Below are 23,389 nucleotides of genomic sequence, written 5' to 3' on the forward strand. Positions count from 1 at the left end.
GATAGTCAGTCTACCAACTTATCCTCCCACTAATTATTTATTCAAGAGTTTCCTGCTCTGTTCTTCTCCCACAGCAACTGGTATTGACCTCATACTACTAGTGTTCTACCCTGACTTGGACACCTTCACTGAGCTAATGGATCATCTGCAGCAGACCCAGAAAGCTAAAAGTCTCACTCACCCCAACCAGGCTTCTCAATCCAGGGCCCACCCATAGTCAGCCAAAGCCCATCCTCTGTTCAGCCTGGCACATTCAAATGGTATACACTGCAGGACCCAGGTGAGAAGGCATAGAAAAGTACAAAGGATTTACCTGGTACATGCCAATCAACATATTATATAAGTAATATATGAGCTGTTACTCTTGGAGCTACCTTCATGCTTTGAAAAGAAATGCCACCTATTTAAAGGAGACATTTCTTTATAACTAAGGATACCAGCTCTTAGCATCCTTGTCTCTGAGAGCACTGGGAATTAAAATCAGCAATTTCAGAAGAATCATTACATATTAAAAATTGAAAATGACCTCAGAGATAAAGTATAGACTTAGGGGCAAACTGAAATAGTAGGAAGAAACACAGCATGCACATTATGTTATGGGCCAAGTTCAACTGAAACTGGACTAACGGCTTTGTAATTCCAGGTGAAATCTGTTGAACAATTCACTAATAAACCTGAATCCTCCACTTATTGTGGAAATAAAGGCTATACCAATATTTGTAGTAATGAGAGGGACTATAACTCAAGCGATGAACTTCAGATTAATTACAGGATGACTAGAATAGTCTCCTGGTACACTGGGATTCACTCATTCATTCACAAATAATTTACTGAATGTCTGATACATGCCAGTCACTGTTCTAGGTCTTAGAGACAGAGTAGTCAACAAGACATACATTCAGATTATCTCTGACTCCAGAACCCCAACTCAACTAAGATGATCTTAATAATACTGGTGAATTTGCCTTCAGTCAGCCAGACTCTTAGCTAATGCCACTGCAGGAAAACCCTCTGTAAGGATCCTAGACAGGATTATGAATTCAGTTTATGTGCTTGAAACACTAGGGTCAAAAGAGATTAAAACCATGATCCTAGGGTACTGACTCATGTACCATACATACCCAAATATAAGGCAATGATGTTCCTAAGAATTATCCTCCAGAAAAAAGGGGGGATATAACAAGTCCCTATACTGTGTCACGTTAAGGGGCACTATTTAAACTCCTTTTAAATAGTGAACAGCAACCTCAATCAATGCTGTTTTTTGATGTGTACAGAGGTCACCAGACAGAACTGTTGTATCGGAAGGAAAAAGAAGAAATGTAACACCTATTTAATTGTTGACCTCAAAATTCTTAAGTGTTGGATGCTGCTGTAAACAAGTTATAATAAAGAGGACTTTAAAAAGGTATAAGTAAATGATAATGCTACAGAGGATGCATGAGATACAGGATGAATGAAAAGAAAAAACTGTGCTAATGTTATGCTAATACACTTTTCTGACTTAGAATAAACTTTCCAGTGACAATACCAGGCACTTAAAAAAGGAAATAAAAATGATGTGTTCTGGAAAACTGTGTTCGATTGACTCAAAAAGTAGCTCAAATGAGGACAAAGAAACTGATGTTAAAGGTGTATGTGAAAAGTTTGAATAACTTTTCACTAAATATCTCTACTAAGTACATGTGATTTTTAATATGCACAGACATGATCAAATTAATACATTAAATAATAGAGGCATCTGACCAATTTATCTCTATCCCTATATATTTATGTATACACTAGTTGTCCAAAATTTTTGTCAGATCTTCTGGATGGAAAAATCAGAGGTCACTTTTTTCTTTTAAGAGTTGGATTTCTTTTTTTTTTTTTTAATATTTATTTATTTGGTTGCCCTGGGTCTTAGTTGCGGTATGCAGGATCTAGTTCCCCGACCAGGGATCGAACCCAGGCCCCCTGCATTGGGAGCGTGGAGTCTTAATCACTGGACCACGAGGGAAGTCCTAGAGGTCACTTATAACAAGAGTCGCCTGGTATTGACCATATACACTCACCAGTATGGTGGATGACATGACTATGACTTTATTAGGAGTAAAAGGCGAAATAATTGAACATTTATCAAGCACCTACAGTAATATGCCAAACTTTGTGCTATCAGCATGTACATAAAATATTTCATTTAATTTCTACTTAGTACTGTGAGATGGGCACATAGGGACTTGTGTATGTTAATAACTAGTATGTAGTCTAAAACGAAAACCTTGAGGCTGCTCTGGTGGCGCAGTGGTTAAGAATCCGCCGCCAATGCAGGGGACATGGGTTCCAGCCCTGGTCCAGGAAGATCCCACATGCCGCAGAGCAACTAAGCCCGCGAGCCACAACTACTGAGCCCTCGTGCCACAACTACTGAAGCCCGCGCACCTAGAGCCCCTGCTCTGCAAGAAGATAAGCCACCGCAATGAGAAGCCCGTGCACCGCAACAGAGCAGCCCCTGCTCACTGCAACTAGAGAAAGCCCACGCGCGGCAACGAAGACCCAACGTAGCCAAAAATAAATAAATAAATTTAAAATATATATATATATATATATATATATATATATATATATATATATATATATATATATATATAGTTTAAAAAAGTAAAACTCAAACCTTCTCTCTCTGGCTTAGAGTCCATGTTCTTTCTACTACAGTATTAGTAAGCTTCACTTTGGAAAGGCTTAAATTTCCCTCAGTGCTCCTAAAAGGATGGCATTTATCTTTCTACCTGAGCGTGGCCGCTTCGTTTCGTCAGCTTCACTCTAGTTTGGTCCAGGCAGGGTACATCCCCATAGCGGTTCTTCTCTAGGTTTCCTGGAGACCTGAAGGAAATGAAACAAACTAAAATAAAGGAAAAAAAAACAGCTACAAGAGTTGAAAATGGATGACAATGCAAGTGGAACTGAGCGCAAGTCAGGAGATTGTTGTCATTCATTACTTTTTCTTTTTGGTACTATTTGGTTTTGAAAAAATCATTTGCATACATATTGATTAAAAGCAAAAAAAAAAACTTATAAAGACCACACATATAAAGTAATACTCTATACTGTTCATAGGTATGAATGTATATGTAACAGTATAAACAAAATGATCTGGTAGGAAACATACCACATTCATACTAGTGACTGCTTCTGGGGAATGAGGAGAACTGATGGTGAGGATTAGAAGGATTTCAACTTTACAATTAATTCTTTTATACAATAAAAAAGATGAAGCAAATCCAACAAAATGCTAAACACTGTCAGTACTAATGGGGTGATAGGAAATAGTTGTTTGTCACGTTATGCTCTGTTCTTTTTCATATTTAAAAAAAAAATTCCCGGACTTCCCTGGTGGCACCAGGGTTAAGAATCCACCTGCCGGGCTTCCCTGGTGGTGCAGTAGTTGAGAATCCACCTGCCAATGCAGGGGACACGGGTTCGAGCCCTGGTCCAGGAAGATCCCACATACCACGGAGCAACTAAGCCTGTGCACCGCAACTACTGAGCCTGCACTCTAGAGCCCGCAAGCCACAACTACTGAGCCCGCATGCCACAACTACTGAAGCCCACACACCCAGAGCCCATACTCTACAACAAGAGAAGCCACCACAATGAGAAGCCTGCGCTCCACAACGAAGAACAGTCCCCGCTTGTTGCAACTAGAGAAAGCCTGCATGCCGCAATGAAGACCCAACGCAGCCAAAAATAAATAAATTTATTAAACACAGTTTGAGTACTCTGTGGATTTAAAAAAAAAAAATCCTTCTTCCCACACAAATAAGCCCAGCTGATATTTTACAAAGTTCCAAGAACAATTCAATAAAAGGAATACTCTTCGACCAACAGTGCTGGAGTAATTAGATACCTATAGGGAAAAAAATTTGAACATCAACCTAAACCTTACACCTTACACAAAAGTTCATTCAAAATGGATCACAGACTTAAATTAAATGTAAAACATAAACTTATAAAAATTTTAGGAAAAAAAACGTAGAAAAATCTTTGGATTCTAGGGCTAGGCAATGTGTTCTTAGACTTGACACCAAGAGCATGATCCGTACAAGGAATAACTGTTAAAGGAACTTCATCAAAATAAACTTCTGCTTCACAAGAGACCCAGAAAAGGATGAAAAAAAAAGCTACAGACTGGAAGAAAATATTCGCAAACCATGTATCCAACAAAGAACCAGTACCTAGAATATAAAGAACTCTCAAATCCCAACAGTTTAAAAAAAAATCCAAATAGAAAATGGGCAAAAGACATTTTACAAAGAGAATATACAGACGGCAAAGAAGCACATGAAAAGATGCTCAATATCATTAGATAGTAGGAAAATGTACATTAAAACCACAATTCTAATTTTAATTTAGGGATCTCATCACACACCTATCAGAACAGCTAAAATAAAAACTAGTGACAACACTGAACAATGGTGAGGATGCAAAGAAAATGCATCATTCATATATTGCTGGGAGGAATGCAGAAGGGTACAGCCACTCTGGAAAAGAGCTGGGCAGTTTTTCATAAAGCTAAACACATAGTTACCATATGACCTATCAATCCCACTCTTGGACATTTATCCCAGAAAAATAGAAACTATTTTCACACAAAACCTCGACACAAATGTTCAGAGCAGCTTTAATTATAATAGAAACTGGAAACAACCCAGATGTCCTTCAACAGGTAAATGGTTAATTGGTTAACAGTTTGTACTGTGGTTCATCCATACCATGGAATATTACTCAGCAATAAAAAGGAACAAACTTGATACAAATAACAACTTGGGTGAATCTCCCGAGAATTCTACTGAGTGAAAAAAGGCAATCCCAAAAGTTTACACATAGCATGATTCCATTTATATAATAACATTCTTAAAATGATAAAATTATAGTAATGGAGAATTGATTAGTGGTTGCAGGGGCTAGGGATGGGGAGGGGTGGAATGGAGGTATGTGGTTATGGAATTCTGTATCTTGACTGCAGTTATGTATACACAAACTTACCTGTGTGATAAAAATTGTAAAGAACTAAATACATACACACACACTGAAACTGGGGAAATCTGAATAAGATTGGTGGATTGTATCAAGATCCTGGTTGTGATACTATATTAAACTTCTGGGAGATGTTACCGTGGGATAGCTGTGGAAAGGGTACACATGATCTCTATTATTTCTTACAAATGCATGTGAATCTACAATCATCTCATAATAAAGTTAAAATTTAAAGTTGAATTTTTAAAAATCCTTTGAAAGGATGGTATAGGGGAGGAAAAAAAAGGGAAAGAAAGTCTCTTGGTCCACGGGCATCCTGGACAGCAGTGAATATTCTATCTACTTCTTAATCTAGAATTCCATGGGAAACAGTTTGTTCTGTGTAAGTAGTTCTACTGGAACTTGGTGTAAGACAGGGGCCTGAAGATGTTGAGGATTCTGGTTTCTAGTTCCTGAAGTGGGACGTTTTCATTGATTCAATAAATAAAGAGGCAAGATTGGGAAGTCCTTCCATAGGACTAGGACATATTCTCTGATTATAACCCGACAGCTGGCTTGGGTGGTGCAAGGAGCACAATCCAAACCCACTTTTTTAATGTAGGGAAGGGGAACCATTGTAGAAATGACACCTCAAGGACCCCTCAGTAGAAGCACCCAGAGCAGGGTCAGAAATACCCAGGACAAGTGTGCATCCTCTGCACTGGCTGGGAAAAAGACTGGATACATACAAGGGTCTTGAGCTGGTAGGGGTGAAACAGAGCTGTGTGGGAGAGAAGAATACTCTCCCCACATGATATATACTCTGCTTTCTCTCTCTCTTTTTTATTTCTTATTTTCCTTTGCATTCTTGTTCTGCTTATTGATTTTTTTTTCTCAATTGCTTCTTCTCTCTTACTTCCCTTATTTGTTTCCTAACTCATTATTTTCCCTCTTTTTCTTTTCCTTTTCCCTCTTTCCTCACTCCCTGCATACCTTCTTTACAGCACACTGACTAAGCTGGACAGGAATTACAAGGGGAAAGAGGTACTCACAGAATCACGGATTCCTAAAACATTTAAGCTACAAAAGAGTAAGTAGATATCAGTGAGTCTAATATCAAATACTACACACAGGAAAACTGAGGTGCACAGAAGAGAAATAACTTGGGTAAGTTACAGAGGGTATTTCTGGCTAAGCTGGAACTTGAGCCTGGGACCCACTGGGGAGAGCTTCCTTAATTTTCTTTTTTTTTTTTTAAGATTTTTTTTTTTTTTGATGTGGACCATTTTTAAAGTCTTTATTGAATTTGGTACAATATTGCTTCTGTTTTACGTTTGGATTTTTGGCTGCGAGGCATATGGGATCTTAGCTCCCTGACCAGGGAACGAACCTGCAACCCCCTGCATTGGAAGGCAAAGTCCTAACCACTGGACCGCCAGGGAAGTCCCTGAGCTTCCTTAATTTTCAACAAACAGTCTCAAAACTTGGAGAAAAAGAAGCTTTTGCAACAGCCAATGAAAACATGGTAAGATAAATGACAGCAGCAGTAAGGGAAATGATCCATGCTCTATTGCCAACAATAGTTATCAAGTGGTTATAAACCAGTGACAGAATTCAGGTAGAAGGAAAATCCCACAAGGCTGAATTCCTAAGAGGCAACTCCTTTCTCTTACTGACTGTGGATTATCTTAAATGGACCAGTACCCCTCCCCAGAAAGTAATGTAATACTATAAACGCTGTAGGGAGAAACTGCCCAAATGAAAGGACCAGAGATCAAATCGACAGCCTACATTTTGAGCCTACATTTTTGTTTTTTTCCTAAAAACACTTGCATATCAGGGAAATATCAAAAAATGTATCCATTAGTACACAGTTCCTCCACTGGGACCAAAGACCTTCAGAAATTTCACAGTATACACTGTTGGAAACAAGCACCAAGAGTTGCCTCTTTCTGGATGAGAGAAACTATCATCTAAGTGAGAGTGAGGCTCCTAACACAAGGAAAAGCCTCTGTTAAGGAAGTGAGGTGTGGAAGGAGGGGTACCAATGCATGCCACAGCATCCTGGAAAGTGATCGCTGGCCCAAACTTTTCCTACTTACATGGAACAGTGGAAAGTGCCAACAGGGTTCTCACGACGGATGTCTTCATACTCCTCATATATCCCCCGCTTTTGCCTGGTGCTAACATAGTCCATCAACTCTTGGATGGTCATGGCATGGGGACCTGGGACATGCACTGAGTCCCAGTCTAAGGTCGGAGGGAGGGAGAACAGGATGATCTCATCGAAGGGATCTGGGTGGCCGTTCATCTGGGATAGAAACTGGAAATTCCAAGTGGCGAGGTCAATTTTGACGTACCCACCCAGGTTTTCTGGAAGGCACTCCCTGGGCAGGTGCTGGGTGACTTCAGATGTCTTTAATATCTGAATCTGGAAAGCCAGAAAGAACCACGTGAGTATGTGGGGAGGGAGGGGAACAAAAAGATAAAGAACAAAAGTGCTTTGGAGAATGATATGAGATTTGCTTGAAATACCTGGTAAACTTAGAAAAGGAGTAGACTGAATTTCATCTGCTTGGGAATGAAGTCCTACGAATTTCCCAGAAAAGGTTTGACTTCCCACAATGTATAGCAAATTCATTCCTGGAATTAGGGGCCCTGTTATAAACCTTATATAAACGTAGGTATAGTGAACCAAGGCTTTATACTATTTACAAGGCTTTCCAGTACCATCTCATGTGGGTATTCGCCTTTTTGACTACTAAGAATGCATGGGAAGTGGTTATTTTTGTCAACCCCATACTAAGGCAATCAATTCTAAGCCTGTTGGCTTGTGTTTTACTCACAGCTTGGTACGGACATTCTCAAAGATAGGTTTCCGTGAAAGCAAGACAAGGCCAGCCTCCCAGAGGCTGGGTAGCCCAGGAAAAATGCTAGAGAAGTAATTGTAATACTTAATTCCTCTCTCTGCTTGGACACAGCCATACTGGACCAAATTAGCCTAGTTGGTTCTTTTTGGAATCTGTGTGGAATGGGAATGTTTGCCTTGCTTGCTGTTGCCTCTTCCTGGAATGCTGCTTCCTGGAATGCCCTCTTTTCCTCTTTGGCCTCTTCAAGGACGAGCTTATAGCTCAACCTCTTCTGTGAAGCCCTCCCTGACAGTCTGAGATAACATTCTCCTCTATGTTTCTCAGAGCCACAGTTCTCTGAACATGTCTGTGTCCCCTTTCAGGACCATAAGCTCCTCAGGAATAAGCGCTATCTTACTCAACTTTTAATTCCCAGGGCCCAGAGCCTGGACTGTAAAGGTGCTCAATATATTCTGAGTTCATACATGCATGTATATACTTGTATATAATTCAAGTGTTAAGAACTTGCCTAAGGAGTCCTCTCAAAGAGTTATCTTAGGAAAGAAATCTCCTACTCTGGGGTCACTAGGTCACTAAGTAGCTTCCGCAGAATCAAACACCTTTAGTTTCCCCTCTCCAACCCAAGTCGCCTCAGCTACAAAGATCTGTATTGTTATTATTCATATAATCTCATACTAAAAAAAAAAACCCTCTGATAATATTTTACAACATTATTATCTTATTCTATTATACCAATGTTTCATATACCCTTTCTTTCAAGGGTGAGAAATGAATGAGTAAATGACTGAAACCATAATCTTTCCATCCTGGAATACTCAGTGGATGATAATAGAATCAAGATAATTTTAGACAATGCTTTTGAAGTTGGGAAGCAACAAGCTGTTTTAAGAGAAAATGCCAGGAATAAAGTAAAAGAGAGATTGAGAGTCTCCTCCACCACCGTGGTGGTCAAGGGGACTGAATATTTCCAGTTGAACAAATTCAAACACCAGTTCAACTGATGTAATTATATTAGAAGTTGTTAAATATTAAAAGCCTGTAGAGCCACAGGACTAAATTTTGGAAGTAGTAGCTATCTCTGAGTCACTCATGGGACACATTCCTTCGATACTATCTGCATGCAAGGTGCTACATACAGGGGAAGTGCCCAAACTATGTCCAGGTCCTAACTCCAAGGAACTTGTACAGTAAGAAAGGCAGCCTATACTGGGCTGAGTAAAGAATAAAGCAGAGAATATAAGTGAACACACTAACAGAAGCAGAAAGAGAAACAAGCCAGGAAGGTTTTTTGAAGGTAGAAAATTAATTGGCAGGTTTCAGCAGTAGAGATGGAAATGTATCTATCCCACCCCCAAATAAAATTAAGTTAGCTTCCTTTACCCTCTCCCGGACTTTGTCCTTCAGAAGGAGGCTGATGATGGAATAGGGCACTCGGAACCATATGGGTGCTCCCACAATCAGCACTTTCTTCAAACGAGCTGGAAAAGCTCCCTGCGGAGAACAATACAAGGATTTAAAAATACCAGTTAGGGCACTGCAACAGTGCCTAATGGGACCTTTGACTGTTCAAGTACAAAGTTTAGGTTTTTTGCTCTTCTCACCATTCTTACCCAGCAGGGGGAGTCTATAGCTTAATTCAGGTTTCACTTAGTAGCTAGAGAAAAAGTGGTTAAAAAGAAAGAAATGGAAGCAACCTAAATGCCCATCAACAGAGGAATGGATAAAGAAGATGTGGTACGTATATATATATATAATGGAATATTACTCAGCCATAAAAAAAACAAAATAATGCCATTTGCAGCAACATGGATGAACCTAGAGATTGTCATACTGAGTGAAGTAAGTCAGACACAAAAATACAAATATCATATATCGCTTATATGTGGAATCTACAAAAAGTGTACAAATGAACTTATTTACAAAACAGAAGTAGAGTCACGGATGTAGAAAACAAACTTATGGTTACCAGGGGATGAAGCGGGGAGAGGGATAAATTGGGAGATTGGTATTGATATATACACACTACTATATAGAAAATAGATAATAAGAACCTGCTGTATAGCACAGGGAACTCTATACTCTGTAATGGCCTATATGGGAAATGAATACAAAAAAAAAAAAGAGTGTACATACGTAGATATATCAATATAACTGATTTGTACACCTGAAACTAACACAACATTGTAAATCAACTAAACTCCAATAAAAATTTTTTAAATTGATTTACCTTTAATTGTAATCATGTTATGGAGAAACAGAGAAGAACAAAAGTTTGGCCTGGGACACCTCAGAATTATAGGTGAGTGTGCTGGAATCTGCACATTTAAATGCATGGGCTTTGAGTTATTTGATCTGGACCCATTTAATGACAGAGAAAGACTTCAGGACTTGTAGTTACATTAGTAAGAGATACTCTAAAGATTCTCAAGTCTTCCGGCAGATCTGAAAGAGGAATCTCAAAGGAAACTTTGATAACAGATGGATATCTCCTTACCATTTTTTCCCGTGATTATATTTCCCTGATCACATGAGTTCTCTATGATTTTTATTGTCAGCACAATGCTGCATTTTCAGAGAAAATCTTATTTGTGAAGCAAATAAATAAAATAAAAAATAAAAGTAACAATGTTATGTTGTCAATATAAGCTTTATGGATCAAAACTACTCTGATTTTTCTTGTCAGCATACATGTGTGCATCCTTAAGTTCTGATTATTAAAACTTTAAGGAACAACTAGATCACGAACAAAATGAACATGAAACATTTCTCATAATCTTTCCTTTATTCTGATATCTGTGTGTTTATAATCATTGATTTTCCACTCATCTCTTCATCTATTTACGTATTCATTCATTCAATCAATCAATATGATCTAGCGGGCACAAGGGCAAATGAGGTCTAAAAGAAAAGAGACACCCTGATCTGCACAAGGCATAAGAATGAAAAATTATTCCTTCTTAATCCATAGCTCTTAGTTTCATTTAGTTTCTCAATATTTCAGCACTTCTCATAGGCAGGGACACTGAATAATATTGGTATTCTAACTGGAAAGAAATTATTCCCAGTTAGATTATAATAGTAGTTTTAAAAAATATTTTTACTGGGCTTCCCTGGTGGCGCAGTGGTTGAGAGTCCACCTGCCAATGCAGGGGACATGGGTTCGTGCCCCGGTCTGGGAAGATCCCACATGCCGCAGAGCGGCTGGGCCCGTGAGCCATGGCCGCTGAGCCTGCGCATCCGGAGCCTGTGCTCCGCAACGGGAGAGGCCGCAACAGTGAGAGGCTCGTGTACCGCAAAAAAAAAAAAAAAAAAAAAAAAAAAATTATTTATTTATTTTTGGCCGCTCTGTTTCTTCATTGTGGCACGCAGCCTTCTCTAGTTGTGCTGTGCGGGCTCCAGAGTGCACAGGCTCAGTAGTTGTGGCACATAGGCTCTCTAGTTATGGCACGTGGGCTCTCTAGTGGCATGCAGGCTTAGTTGCCCTGCGGCACATGGGATCTTAGCTCTTCCACCAGGGATTGAACCCACGTCCCCTGCAGCGAAAGTCAGATCCTTAACCACTGGACCACCAGGGCAGTCGCCACTATAATAGTATTTTTTTTTTTTTGGCTGTGTTAGGTCTTTGTTGCTGCGTGGAGGCTTTCTCTAGTTGCAGTGAGCGGGGGCAACTCTTCGTTGTGGTGCACAGGCTTATCATTGCAGTGGCTTCTCTTGTTGTGGAGCACAGGCTCTAGGCGCACAGGCTTCAGTAGTTGTGGCACACGGGCTCAGTAGTTGTGGCTCGCAGGCTCCAGAGCGCAGGCCCAGCCGCCACGGCGCACAGGCCTAGTTGCTCTGCGGCATGTGGGATCTTCCCGGACCAGGGCTCAAACCCGTGTCCCCTGCATTGGCAGGCGGATTCTTAACCACTGCGCCACCAGGGAAGTCCCTATAATAGTATTTTAAAGTATTATAATAGCATTTTAAAGTACAAAAGATAAATATAAATTATAATAGTATTTTAAAGTATAAAAGATAAATATGAAAAATTTAGCCACCCTATAAATAATAATCAGCATAAAAGTATAATGGTAAAAAGCCTCTGGTTTATAATAGCACTTGTGCACACAAGCACCATCTCCTTCCCTGTCTCTCTCCCCCTGTAAGTCACTGGTCATACAAAAAAGATGATTTATCCTTGGTGTCTGCTACGTTTATACATACATATATAGGTATACATTTTTTTAGCCTAGGAATATATATCATAAGAAACATGTAAGACACATAATTTTAAAATCTTATTGAAAGACATAACAAAAGACTTTAAAAAAATCCATAAAACAAAACATAGCATTCCTGGACAGGAGAAGATGATGCTGTAAAGATGTCAATTCTCCAATTAATTCATTATATCCAAATTAAATCCCAAAGTGTTTTATCTTCCAGAACTTGACTGAATGACTCTAACATTCATCTAATCAAAAGATGATGATTGGGCTTCCCTGGTGGCGCAGTGGTTGAGAGTCCGCCTGCTGATGCAGGGGACGCGGGTTCGTGCCCTGGTCCGGGAGGATCCCACATGCCGCGGAGAGGCTGGGCCCGTGAGCCATGGCCGCTGGGCCTGCGCGTCCGGAGCCTGTGCTCCACGACGGGGGAGGCCACAGCAGTGAGAGGCCCGCGTACCGCAAAAAAAAAAAAAAAAAAAGATGATGATTTTTTAAAATATTTTCTCATCAGATTTATAATTTTGAATAAGTGGTTATCTCTGGGGAATGGCACTGGGGTGTGTGAGGGAGTGGTCAGAGACTTTTCCTTGAATTACTTTTTAATTGCTTTTATAATTTATAAAAACTAGTTATAAAGTTTGTTTTTAGTATGCATGTTATATATCAGTAAATATTTAAATAAAAACACATGAAAGCGCATGTAAAAGAATAAAAGTGCAAAAAGGTCAAAACAACTTTTAGAAATAAAAGAATACAGGGAAGCTTGTTGTATAAGATATTAAACTTTATTATAAGGCTACAATAAATTAAAAAGTGAATATGTTGGTCTTGATGCCTAGATCAACAGAACAGGGAGTCCAGAAATAGACATACTTACCATATGGAAATTAAGTATAAGATAAAGGTGTTATCCCAAATGAGTAGGGAAATAAATGTATTAGTTAACAAATGTTGCCAGGACAGCTATTTGAAAACAAATTTGTCCATAATATTATGTACCATATATAATATGATATATTATTAAATATACTACATGTAATATAGTATATTAAAACGATAATGAAAAATTAAGAAAACATAGTAGTATGACAAAAGACACTATAAAGTTGAACAAATTATAAACTGCAAAAATGCTGGTAACACATACTTAACAATACTCTTAATATTCTTAATAACAAGTCTTGTAAATCAATGAGACAAACACTTCAATAGAAAAATCAGTAAGGACTTCCCTGGTGGCACAGTGGTTAACAATCCACCTGCCAATGCAGGGGACATGGGCTCAAGCCCTGCTCTGGGAAGATCCCACATGCTGCGGAGCAGCTAAGCCTGTGCGCCACAACTACTGAGCCTGCACTTTAGAGCCCGTGTGCCAGAACTACTGAAGCCCGCGTGCCTACAGCCCATGTTCCGCAACAAGAGAAGCCACCGCTATGAGCAGCCCGCATACCACAACAAAGAGTAGCCCCCACTCGCCGCAACTAGAGAAAGCCCACGCACAGCAACAAAGACCCAACGCAGCCAAAATTTAATTAATTAATTAATTAATTTTAAAAAATCTGAAGTATGAGACTGTGCATTAAACTTCTACTTACAACTTTCATGAGAATGAGGATGTTAGGGGACTATACCTAAAATTTTACCTGCTCCCAATGACAGAGCAGTAAGTCACTAAGAAAAACATGATATGGATTTTAAGGCAACCAAACTTTTATTTCATTCTCTTTGAATTTATATAGCAAAACAACAACAAAACATCCATAGTAGTTTCATTGTTTTGAACCAGATAAAGGAGGACACATTAACAGCAAAAGAACATTTGAAAAAAAAAAAGATACTACAATGTTATTATTTAAAGGAGTTCAAACAACAAAAAAAAGGATGTTATTATTTTAGAACTTCTAAATTCAAAAAAAGAGCAAAGGGAGGTGGGGTTCCCAGACTCTGTCTGGAGGAAGCGAGACTGCACCTGCTCAGGCAGTCAGAGGGAAGGGGACGGGACCAGCGGGCGGGCAGGCGGACTCGCCCTCTCGGTGACTGCACCAATCGGGTGTGCCCTACCTGCCCGCAAGTGCCCCTGGATGAAGCCGTACCGTGTGTCCTGACCAGGTCTTGGTGCTCCGGCCGGGTGTCAGGCCTGTGCCTCTGAGGTAGGAGAGCCGAGTTCAGGACACTGGTCCACCAGAGACCTCCTGGCTCCCAGGAGGCGAAAGCTCTCCCAGAGATCTCCATCTAAATGCTAAGACCCAGCTCCACTCAACGACCAGCAAGCTACAGTGCTGGACACCCTATGCCAAACAACTAACAAGACAGGAACACAATCCCACCCATTAGCAGAGAGGCTGCCTAAAATCATAATAAGGTCATAGACACCCCAAAACACAGTACCGGACGCAGTCCCGCCAACCAGAAAGACAAGATCCAGCCTCACCCACCAGAACACAGGCACCAGTCCCCTCCACCAGGAAGCCTACACAACCCACCAAAACAACCTTAGCCACTGGGGGCACACACCAAAAACAACGGGAACTACGAACCTGCAGCCTGTGAAAAGGGGATACCAAACACAGTAAGTTAAGCAAAATGAGAAGACAGAGAAACACACAGCAGATGAAGGAGCAAGGTAAAAACCCTACAGACCAAACAAATGAAGAGGAAACAGGCAGTCTACCTGAAAAAGACTTCACAATACTGACAGTAAAGATGATCAAAAATCCTGGAAATAGAATGGAGAAAATACAAGAAATGTTTAACAAGGACCTAAAAGAACTAAAGAGCAAACAAACAATGATGAACAACACAATAAATGAAATTTAAAATTCTCTAGAAAGAATCAATAGCAGAATAACAGAGGCAGAAGAACGGATAAGTGACCTGGAAGATAAAATAGTGGAAATAACTACCACAGAGCAGAATGAAGAAAAAAGAATGAAAAGAATTGAGGACAGTCTCAGAGACCTCTGGGACAACATTAAACACACCAACATTCGAATTATAGGGATCCTGGAAGAAGAGGAGAAAAAGAAAGGGACTGAGAAAATATTTGAACAGATTATAGTTGAAAATTTCCCTAATATAGGAAAGGAAATATTCAATCAAGCCCAGGAAGCACAGAGAGTCCCATACAGGATAAATCCAAGGAGAAACACGCCAAGACACATATTAATCAAACTATCAAAAATTAAATACAAAGAAAGAATATTAAAAGCAGCAAGGGAAAAAAAACAAATAACACACAAGGGAATCCCCATTAGGTAACAGCTGATCTTTCAGCAGGAACTCTGCAAGCCAGAAGGGAGTGGCAGGACATATTTAAAGTGATGAAAGAGAAAAACCTACAACCAAGATTACTCTAGGCAGCAAGGATCTCATTCAGATTCGACAGAGAAATTAAAACCTTTACAGACAAGCAAAAGCTAAGAGAATTCAGCACCGCCAAACCAGCTTTACAAAAAAAGCTAAAGGAACTTCTCTAGGCAAGAAACACAAGAGAAGGTAAAGACCTACAATAACAAACCCAAAACAATTAAGAAAATGGTAACAGGAACATACATATTGATTAACTACCTTAAATGTAAATGGATTAAATGCTCCAACCAAAAAGACACAGACTGGCTGAATAGATACAGAAACAAGACCGATAAATATGCTGTCTACAAGAGACCCACTTCAGACCTAGGGACACATACAGACTGAAAGTGAGGGGATGGAAAAAGATATTCCATGCAAATGGAAAATCAAAAGAAAGCTGGAGTAGCAATTCTCATATCAGACAAAAGAGACTTTAAAATAAAGACTATTACAAGAGACAAAGAAGGACAGTACATAATGATCAAGGGATCAATCCAAGAAGAAGATATAACAATTGTAAATATTTATGCACCCAACATAGGAGCACCTAAATACATAAGGCAAATGCTAACAGTCATAAAAGGGGAAATCAACAGTAACACAATCACAGTAGGGGACGTTAACACTCCACTTTCACCAATGGACAGATAATCCAAAATGAAAATAAATAAGGAAACACAAGCTTTAAATGATACCTTAAACAAGATGGACTTAATTGACATTTATAGGACATTCCATCCAAAAACAACACAATACACTTTCTTCTCAAGTGCTCATGGAACATTCTCCAGGATAGATCGTATCTTGGGTCACAAATCAAGTCTTGGTAAATTTAAGAAAACTGAAATCGCATCAAGTATCTTTTCCGACCACAACTCTATGAGACTGGATATCAATTACAGGAAAAAAAATCTGTAAAAAATACAAACACATGGAGGCTACACAGTACACTACTAAATAACCAAGAGATAACTGAAGAAATCAAAGAAGAAATTTAAAAATACCTAGAAACAAATGACAATGAAAACACAACAACCCAAAACCTATGGGATGCAGAAAAAGCAGATCTAAGAGGGAAGTTTATAGCAATACAAGAAACAAGAAATATCTCAAATAAACAAACTAACCTTACACCTAAAGCAATTAGAGAAAGAAGAACAAAACAAATCCCACAGTTAGCAGAAGGAAAGAAATCATAAAGATCAGAGCAGAAATAAATGAAAAAGACATGAAGGAAACAATAGCAAAGATCAAAACAACTAAAAGCTGGTTCTTTGAGAAGATAAACAAAATTGATAAACCATTAGCCAGACTCATCAAGAAAAAAGGGAGAGGACTCAAATCAATAGAATTAGAAATGAAAAAGGAGAAGTAACCATTGACACTGCAGAAATACAAAGGATCATGAGAGATTACTACAAGCAACTATATGCCAGTAAAATGAACAACCTGGAAGAAATGGACAAATTCTTAGAAAAGCACAACCTTCCGAGACTGAACCAGGAAGAAATAGAAAATATAAACAGACCAATCATAAGCACTGAAATTGAGACTGTGATTAAAAATCTTCCAACAAACAAAAGCCTAGGACCAGGTGGCTTCACAGGCGAATTCTATCAAACATTTAGAGAAGAGCTAACACCTATCCTTCTCAAACTCTTCCAAAATATAGCAGAGGGAGGAACACTCCCAAACTCATTCTGCGAGGCCACCATCACCCTGATACCAAAACCAGACAAAGATGTCACAAAGAAAGAAAACTACAGGCCAATATCACTGATGAACATAGAGGCAAAAATCCTCAACAAAACAGTAGAAAACAGAATCCAACAGCACATTAAAAGGATCATACACCATGATCAAGTGGGGTTTACCTCAGGAATGCAAGGATTCTTCAATATACGCAAATCAATCAGTGTGATAAACCATATCAACAAATTGTAGGAGAAAAACCATATGATCAACTCAATAGATGCAGAAAAAGCTTTTGACAAAATTCAACACCCATTTATGATAAAAACCCTCCAGTAAGCAGGCATAGAGGGAACTTACCTCAACATAATAAATAAAGGCTATATATGACAAACCCACAGCCAACATTGTTCTCTATGGTGAAAAACTGAAACCATTTCCTCTAAGATCAGGAAGAAGACAAGGTTGTCCACTCTCACCACTATTACTCAACATAGTTTTGGAAGTTTTAGCCACAGCAATCAGAGAAGAAAAAGAAATAAAAGGAATCCAAATCAGAAAAGAAGAAGTAAAGCTGTCACTGTTTGCAGATGACATGATACTGTACGTAGAGAATCCTAAACATGCTACCAGAAAACTACTAGAGCTAATCAATGCATTTGGTAAAGTAGCAGGATACAAAATTAATGCACAGAAATCTCTTGCATTCCTATACACTAAGAACGAAAGATCAGAAACAGAAATTAAGGAAACACTCCCATTTACCATTGCAACAAAAAGAATAAAATGCCTAGGAATAAACCTACCTAAGGAGACAAAAGACCTGTATGCAGAAAACTATAAGACACTGATGAAAGAAATTAAAAATGATACAAACAGATGGAGAGATGTACCATGTTCTTGGATTGGAAGACTCAACATTGTGAAAATAACTATACTACCCAAAGCAAGCTACAGATTCAATGCAATCCTTATCAAACTACCAATGGCATTTTTCATAGAACTAGAACAAAAGATTTCACAATTTGTATGGAAACACAAAAGATGCCGAATAGCCAATGCAATCTTGAGAAAGAAAAACGGAGCTGGAGGAATCAGGTTCCCTGACTTCAGACTATACTACAAAGCTACAGTAAATCAAGACAATATGGTACTGGCACAAAAACAAGAAATTTAGATCAATGGAACAGGATAGAAAGCCCAGAGATAAACCCATGCACATATGGTCACCTTATTTTTGATAAAGGAGGCAAGAATGTACAATGGAGAAAAGCCAGCCTCTTCCATAAGTGGTGCTGGGAAAACTGGACAGCTGCATGTAAAAGAGTGAAATTAGAACACTCCCTAACACCATACACAAAAATAAACTCAAAATGGATTAGAGACCTAAATGTAAGACCAGACACTATAAAACTCTAAGAGGAAAACATAAGCAGAACACTCTATGACATAAATCACAGCAAGATCCTTTTTGACCCACCTCCTAGAGAATGGAAATAAAAACAACAATAAACAAATGGGACCTTATGAAACTTAAAAGCTTTTGCACAGCAGAGGAAAACATAAACAAGATGAAAAGACAACCCTCAGAGTGGGAGAAAATATTTGCAAATGAAGTAACTGACAAAGGATTAATCTCTAAAATTTATAAGCAGCTCATGTAGCTCAGTATCAAAAAAACAAACAATCCAATCCAAAAATGGGCAGAAGACCTAAACAGGCATTCCTCCAAGATATACAGACTGCCAACAAAGAAGATATACAGACTGCCAACAAACACATGAAAGGATGTTCAACATCATTTATCTTTAGAGAAATGCAAATCAAAACAACAATGAGGTAACACCTCACACCAGTCAGAATGGCCATCAAAAAATCTACAAACAATAAATGCTGGAGAGAGTACGGAGAAAAGGGAACCCTCTTGCACTGTTGGTGGGAATGTAAATTGGTACAGCCACTATGGAGAACAGTATGGAGGTTCCTTAAGAAACTAAAAATAGAACTACCATACGACCCAGCCATCCCATTACTGGGCATATATCCTGAGAAAACCATAATTCAAAAAGAGTCACATACCACAATGTTCATTGCAGCTCTAGTTACAATAGCCAGGACATGGAAGCAACTTAAGTGTCTATCGACAGATGAATGGATAAAGAAGATGTGGCACATATATACAATGGAATATTACTCAGCCATACAAAGAAATGAAATTGAGTTATTTATAGTGAGGTGGATGGACCTAGAGTCTGTCACACGGAATGAAGTAAGTCAGAAAAAGAAAAACAAATACTGTATGCTAACACATATATATGGAATCCAAAAAAAAAAAAAAAAGGTTCTGAAAAACCTAGGGGCAGGATAGGAATAAAGATGCAGACATCGATCCTTTTGTAGTTCATAAGTGTGATGACTGGGTGTTCACACGCTTGTGTGACATGTGCCTCCTTCCAACCTTGTGGCACATTACCCGTCTGACATGAAAAAAAAAAGATGCAGACATAGAGAATGGGCTTGAGGACATGGGGAGGGGGAAGGGTAAGCTGGGACAAAGTGAGAGAGTGGCATGGACATATATACACTAACAAATGTAAAACAGATAGCTAGTGGGAAGCAGCCACATAGCTCAGCGAGATCAGCTCGGTGCCCTGTGACCACCTAGAGGGGTGGGATAGTGAGGGTGGGAGGGAGACGCAAGAGGGAGGAGATATGGGGATATATGTATATGTACAGCTGATTCACTTTGCTATAAAGCAGAAACTAACACACCATTGTAAAGCAATTATACTCCAATAAAGATGTTAAAAAAAAGAAAAAAAGAGAAAATTTATGGAACGCTGTACTGGGATGGCTGAAGGAAATAGATACCCGTATTTCTTGGTGACAGTGTAAATTTTTTTTCCACTTTTATGGAGGGTAACCTAGTAATGTATAAGAGAGATTAAGAATATTCATAATCTTTAGCCAAATAATCCATGTCTTAGAAATACCTTCTTAAAATAATTTAAAAGAAAAAGCTTAAATGATCATAATAGTATTATTTAAACCTGAAAACAATATGAATAATACAGAAAGATGGTTAGATGATTAAACTGTCTGTGATATATTAACTTACCAGGTTATTGTGACTCTGTTAAAACAGAAACAGAAAGCCTATTTTGTGGAAAGGAGGGACTATTTAGTATGCAAAACTGGAAAAAAATTAGCTATCCATATGGAAAAAAAAGTCAGATTCCTACATCTCATACCATACTCAAAAATCAACTCCAGATGGATTAAGGTCTTAAATGACAAAAACAAAATTTTAAATTTTTAAAAGAAAATAGCTTCTCAAAAAGTTAAACATAGAACTACCACATGATCCAACAATTCCACTTCTAGGCATATACACAAAAGAACTGAAAGCAAGGACTGAAACAGATGCTGTAACACCAATGTTCATAGCACCATTATTCACAATAGCCAAAAAGTGGAAAGAACCCAACTGTTTGACAGATGAATGGATTAACAACACGTGGTATATACATACAATAAAATATTATTCAGCCTTAAAAAGGAATGAAATTCTGATACATGTTACAATATGGATGAATCTTAAAAATATTATGCTAAGTGATCAGACACAAAGGACAAATGCTGCATGATTCCACTTACATGAGGACCTAGAATAGGCAAATTCATAGCGACAGAAAGTAGAATAAAGGTTACCAGGGGCTGGGGGGCAGGGTGGGGATATATTGATTAACGGGCACAGAGTTTCTGTTTGGGATGATGAATAGTTTTGAAAATGGACAGTGGTGATGGGTTGCATTGTGAATGTACTTAATGCTACTGAATTGTACACTTAAAATGGTTAAAATGGTAAATTTTGTTATGTATATTTTACCACAATAAAAAAAATCACTAAAAACATTAATACACATGGTGGAATCAGTGGTACAGCAGTAAAATAAAATAAAATAGCTAATTAATTTTTTCTGACTTTGGAATAGGGAAGGATTTACAATGCAAAACATATTAAGCAGAAAATAAAATACAGACTCATTTAATCATACTAAAACTAAGAACTTATGTTAGTCAAAAGGACTGTATAAAAAGTGAAAAAACAAGCTATAAACTGAGACAGTGTATGTATATACATATACACACACACAGAGAAATAGATTAGTACAAAACTACATAAATGGATGATAGGAAAATAGGTAAAAGCCATAAACAGGCACTTTGCAGCAGAAGAAAACATATATGGCCAATAAATATATGAAGGGATACTTAACCTCACTAATAAGAGAGAGGTAAGTTATACCACAAGATACCATTTTATACCCACTCGATTGGGAAAAATTAAGAAGTGTGACATTATCATGTATTGGAGAGGATGTGGAAATTTTACACATGGCAGGTGGGTACAACCACTTAGGAAAACAATTAAACACTATCTTATAAAACTGAATCTTCCCAGACCTTACGACCCAGTAATTCTACTCCTAGATGTATGCTCTAGAGCATGCATTTTCTTTTCTTTTTTTAATATTTATTTATTTATTTTGGCTGCGCCAGGTCTTAGTTTTGGCATGCAGGATCCTTTGTTGCGGCATGTGGGTTCATAGTTGTGGCATGCGGGCTTCTTAGTTGCAGCATGTGCACTCTTAGTTGCGGTATGCATGCGGGATCTAGTTCCCCAACCAGGGATCAAACTCGGGCCCCCAGCAGTGGAAGTGCGGAGTCCTAATCACTGGACCACCAGGGAATTCCCCTAGAGCATGCATTTTCAATAGAGGTGATATCACACCCAAGGGGGTGAAATTATTCTGAGGAGAGTGGGGAATGGGAAAAACAACCCAAACATACACACTCTTTTTGTGCATAAAGCATAGATATATGTTCAGTACATCAAGATATATATATTAATACATTCAGTACATCAAGATATATACATTATATCTGTGGTATTAAAATTTCATTAGAAGAACAACAACTGGGGGTGGGGGGAGTCTAAAAAAGACTCCTTAGTGAGGCAATAATGAAAAAATGGTTGAGAAACACTGCCCTAGAGATATTCTTGCACATATGCACCAGAAGACATGTATAAAAATGTTCATAGCAGCACTGTTCACAATAGCAAAAATCAGAAAATGACCCAAAGAGCCATCAAAAGAAGTAGATAAATAAACTGGTGTATTCATCAATGGATGAGGAATTAAAAGGTATAAATCCTTCACCCATCAATAAAAAGGAATGAATCAAAGCTAAATGCCACAATAGGAATTTTAGTAATACAATCACAAGTGAAGTCCCAGAAAACAACATGCAGTATAGTACTCTCTTTATATAATTTCTGTTGTAAAGCTGTAATAGTAAATAAACACTTCTAAACATCTAGTTCCACAGTACTCCCAAGTGAGGTCCTGGAACAAAGACTGCACAGACTCCTACAGGACTTCCCTGGTGGTCCAGTGGTTAAGACTCTGCGCTGCCAATGCAGGGGGCATGGGTTCAATACGTGGTGGGGGAACTAAGATCCCACATGCCACACAGTTTGGCCAAAAAAAAAAAAAAAAAGACTACACAGACTCCTCGATCAATGTTTTTCCAACTGCAGGTTGTCACTCAGTGGGTCCTGAAATCAATTTAGTAGGTTATGACTAACATTTTTAAAATGTTATAGAACAGAATAATCAAAATGATTGTACAGAGTAAAAGTAAAGCTTGTTTTGTGAAACTTTTTGTTTTATAAATATGTACACACACATACATACACCTGTATGCTCAAATTCTGAAATCTAAACAGCTCTGAAAGCCACTAGTTTCTTTTGTAAGTTTGGTGCAAAAATTCATGGGACAGCAAAATCTGACCTGAAATCCCATAAGCTATTTATAACCTTTGTTCTTCTCCAAAGGTTATGATATGAATAATACATTTCATTGCAGAAATATTTGATATTAAAGTGACATACAGACCATATTATCTTTTAAAGTTCAAAATATTAAATAATATCTCTGAACCTAAGAGTTTGAGGTAAGAGATTAAGAACCTATCTATGTATATAACTTTACATGTATATGTATAGTTAGTGTACATATATTGATATTATTGTACACTAAGTTGCAATGTAAAACATATTTCTGACTAGGTTGAGACAAAAAGTCTGCAAGTTACTGGTTAGGTGACATTTTTCATAGACAATGGCCATACCTAGGCTTCATTAATTCTTATTCTACAAAACTCCCGGAAAGAGGGCTTCCCTGGTGGCACAGTGGTTGAGAGTCCAC

General features: G+C 38.4%; 1 protein-coding gene across 1 annotated transcript in view; it reads right to left on the reverse strand.

Annotated features, from left to right (window-relative positions):
* PTPN9 (protein tyrosine phosphatase non-receptor type 9) overlaps positions 1-23,389 on the reverse strand; it is a 79,889-nt gene that overhangs the window by 13,216 nt on the left and 43,284 nt on the right. The window contains exons 6-8 of the mRNA XM_082648711.1: positions 9,246-9,356; positions 7,098-7,426; positions 2,769-2,862 (exon numbers count right to left, since the gene is read on the reverse strand). Coding sequence (XP_082504837.1) covers positions 2,769-2,862; positions 7,098-7,426; positions 9,246-9,356 — 534 coding nt within the window. The remainder of the gene's footprint in view (positions 1-2,768; positions 2,863-7,097; positions 7,427-9,245; positions 9,357-23,389) is intronic.

Source organism: Grampus griseus (assembly GCF_964374135.1).
Source record: "Grampus griseus genome assembly, chromosome: 2".
In the NCBI taxonomy this organism is placed as follows: domain Eukaryota; kingdom Metazoa; phylum Chordata; class Mammalia; order Artiodactyla; family Delphinidae; genus Grampus; species Grampus griseus.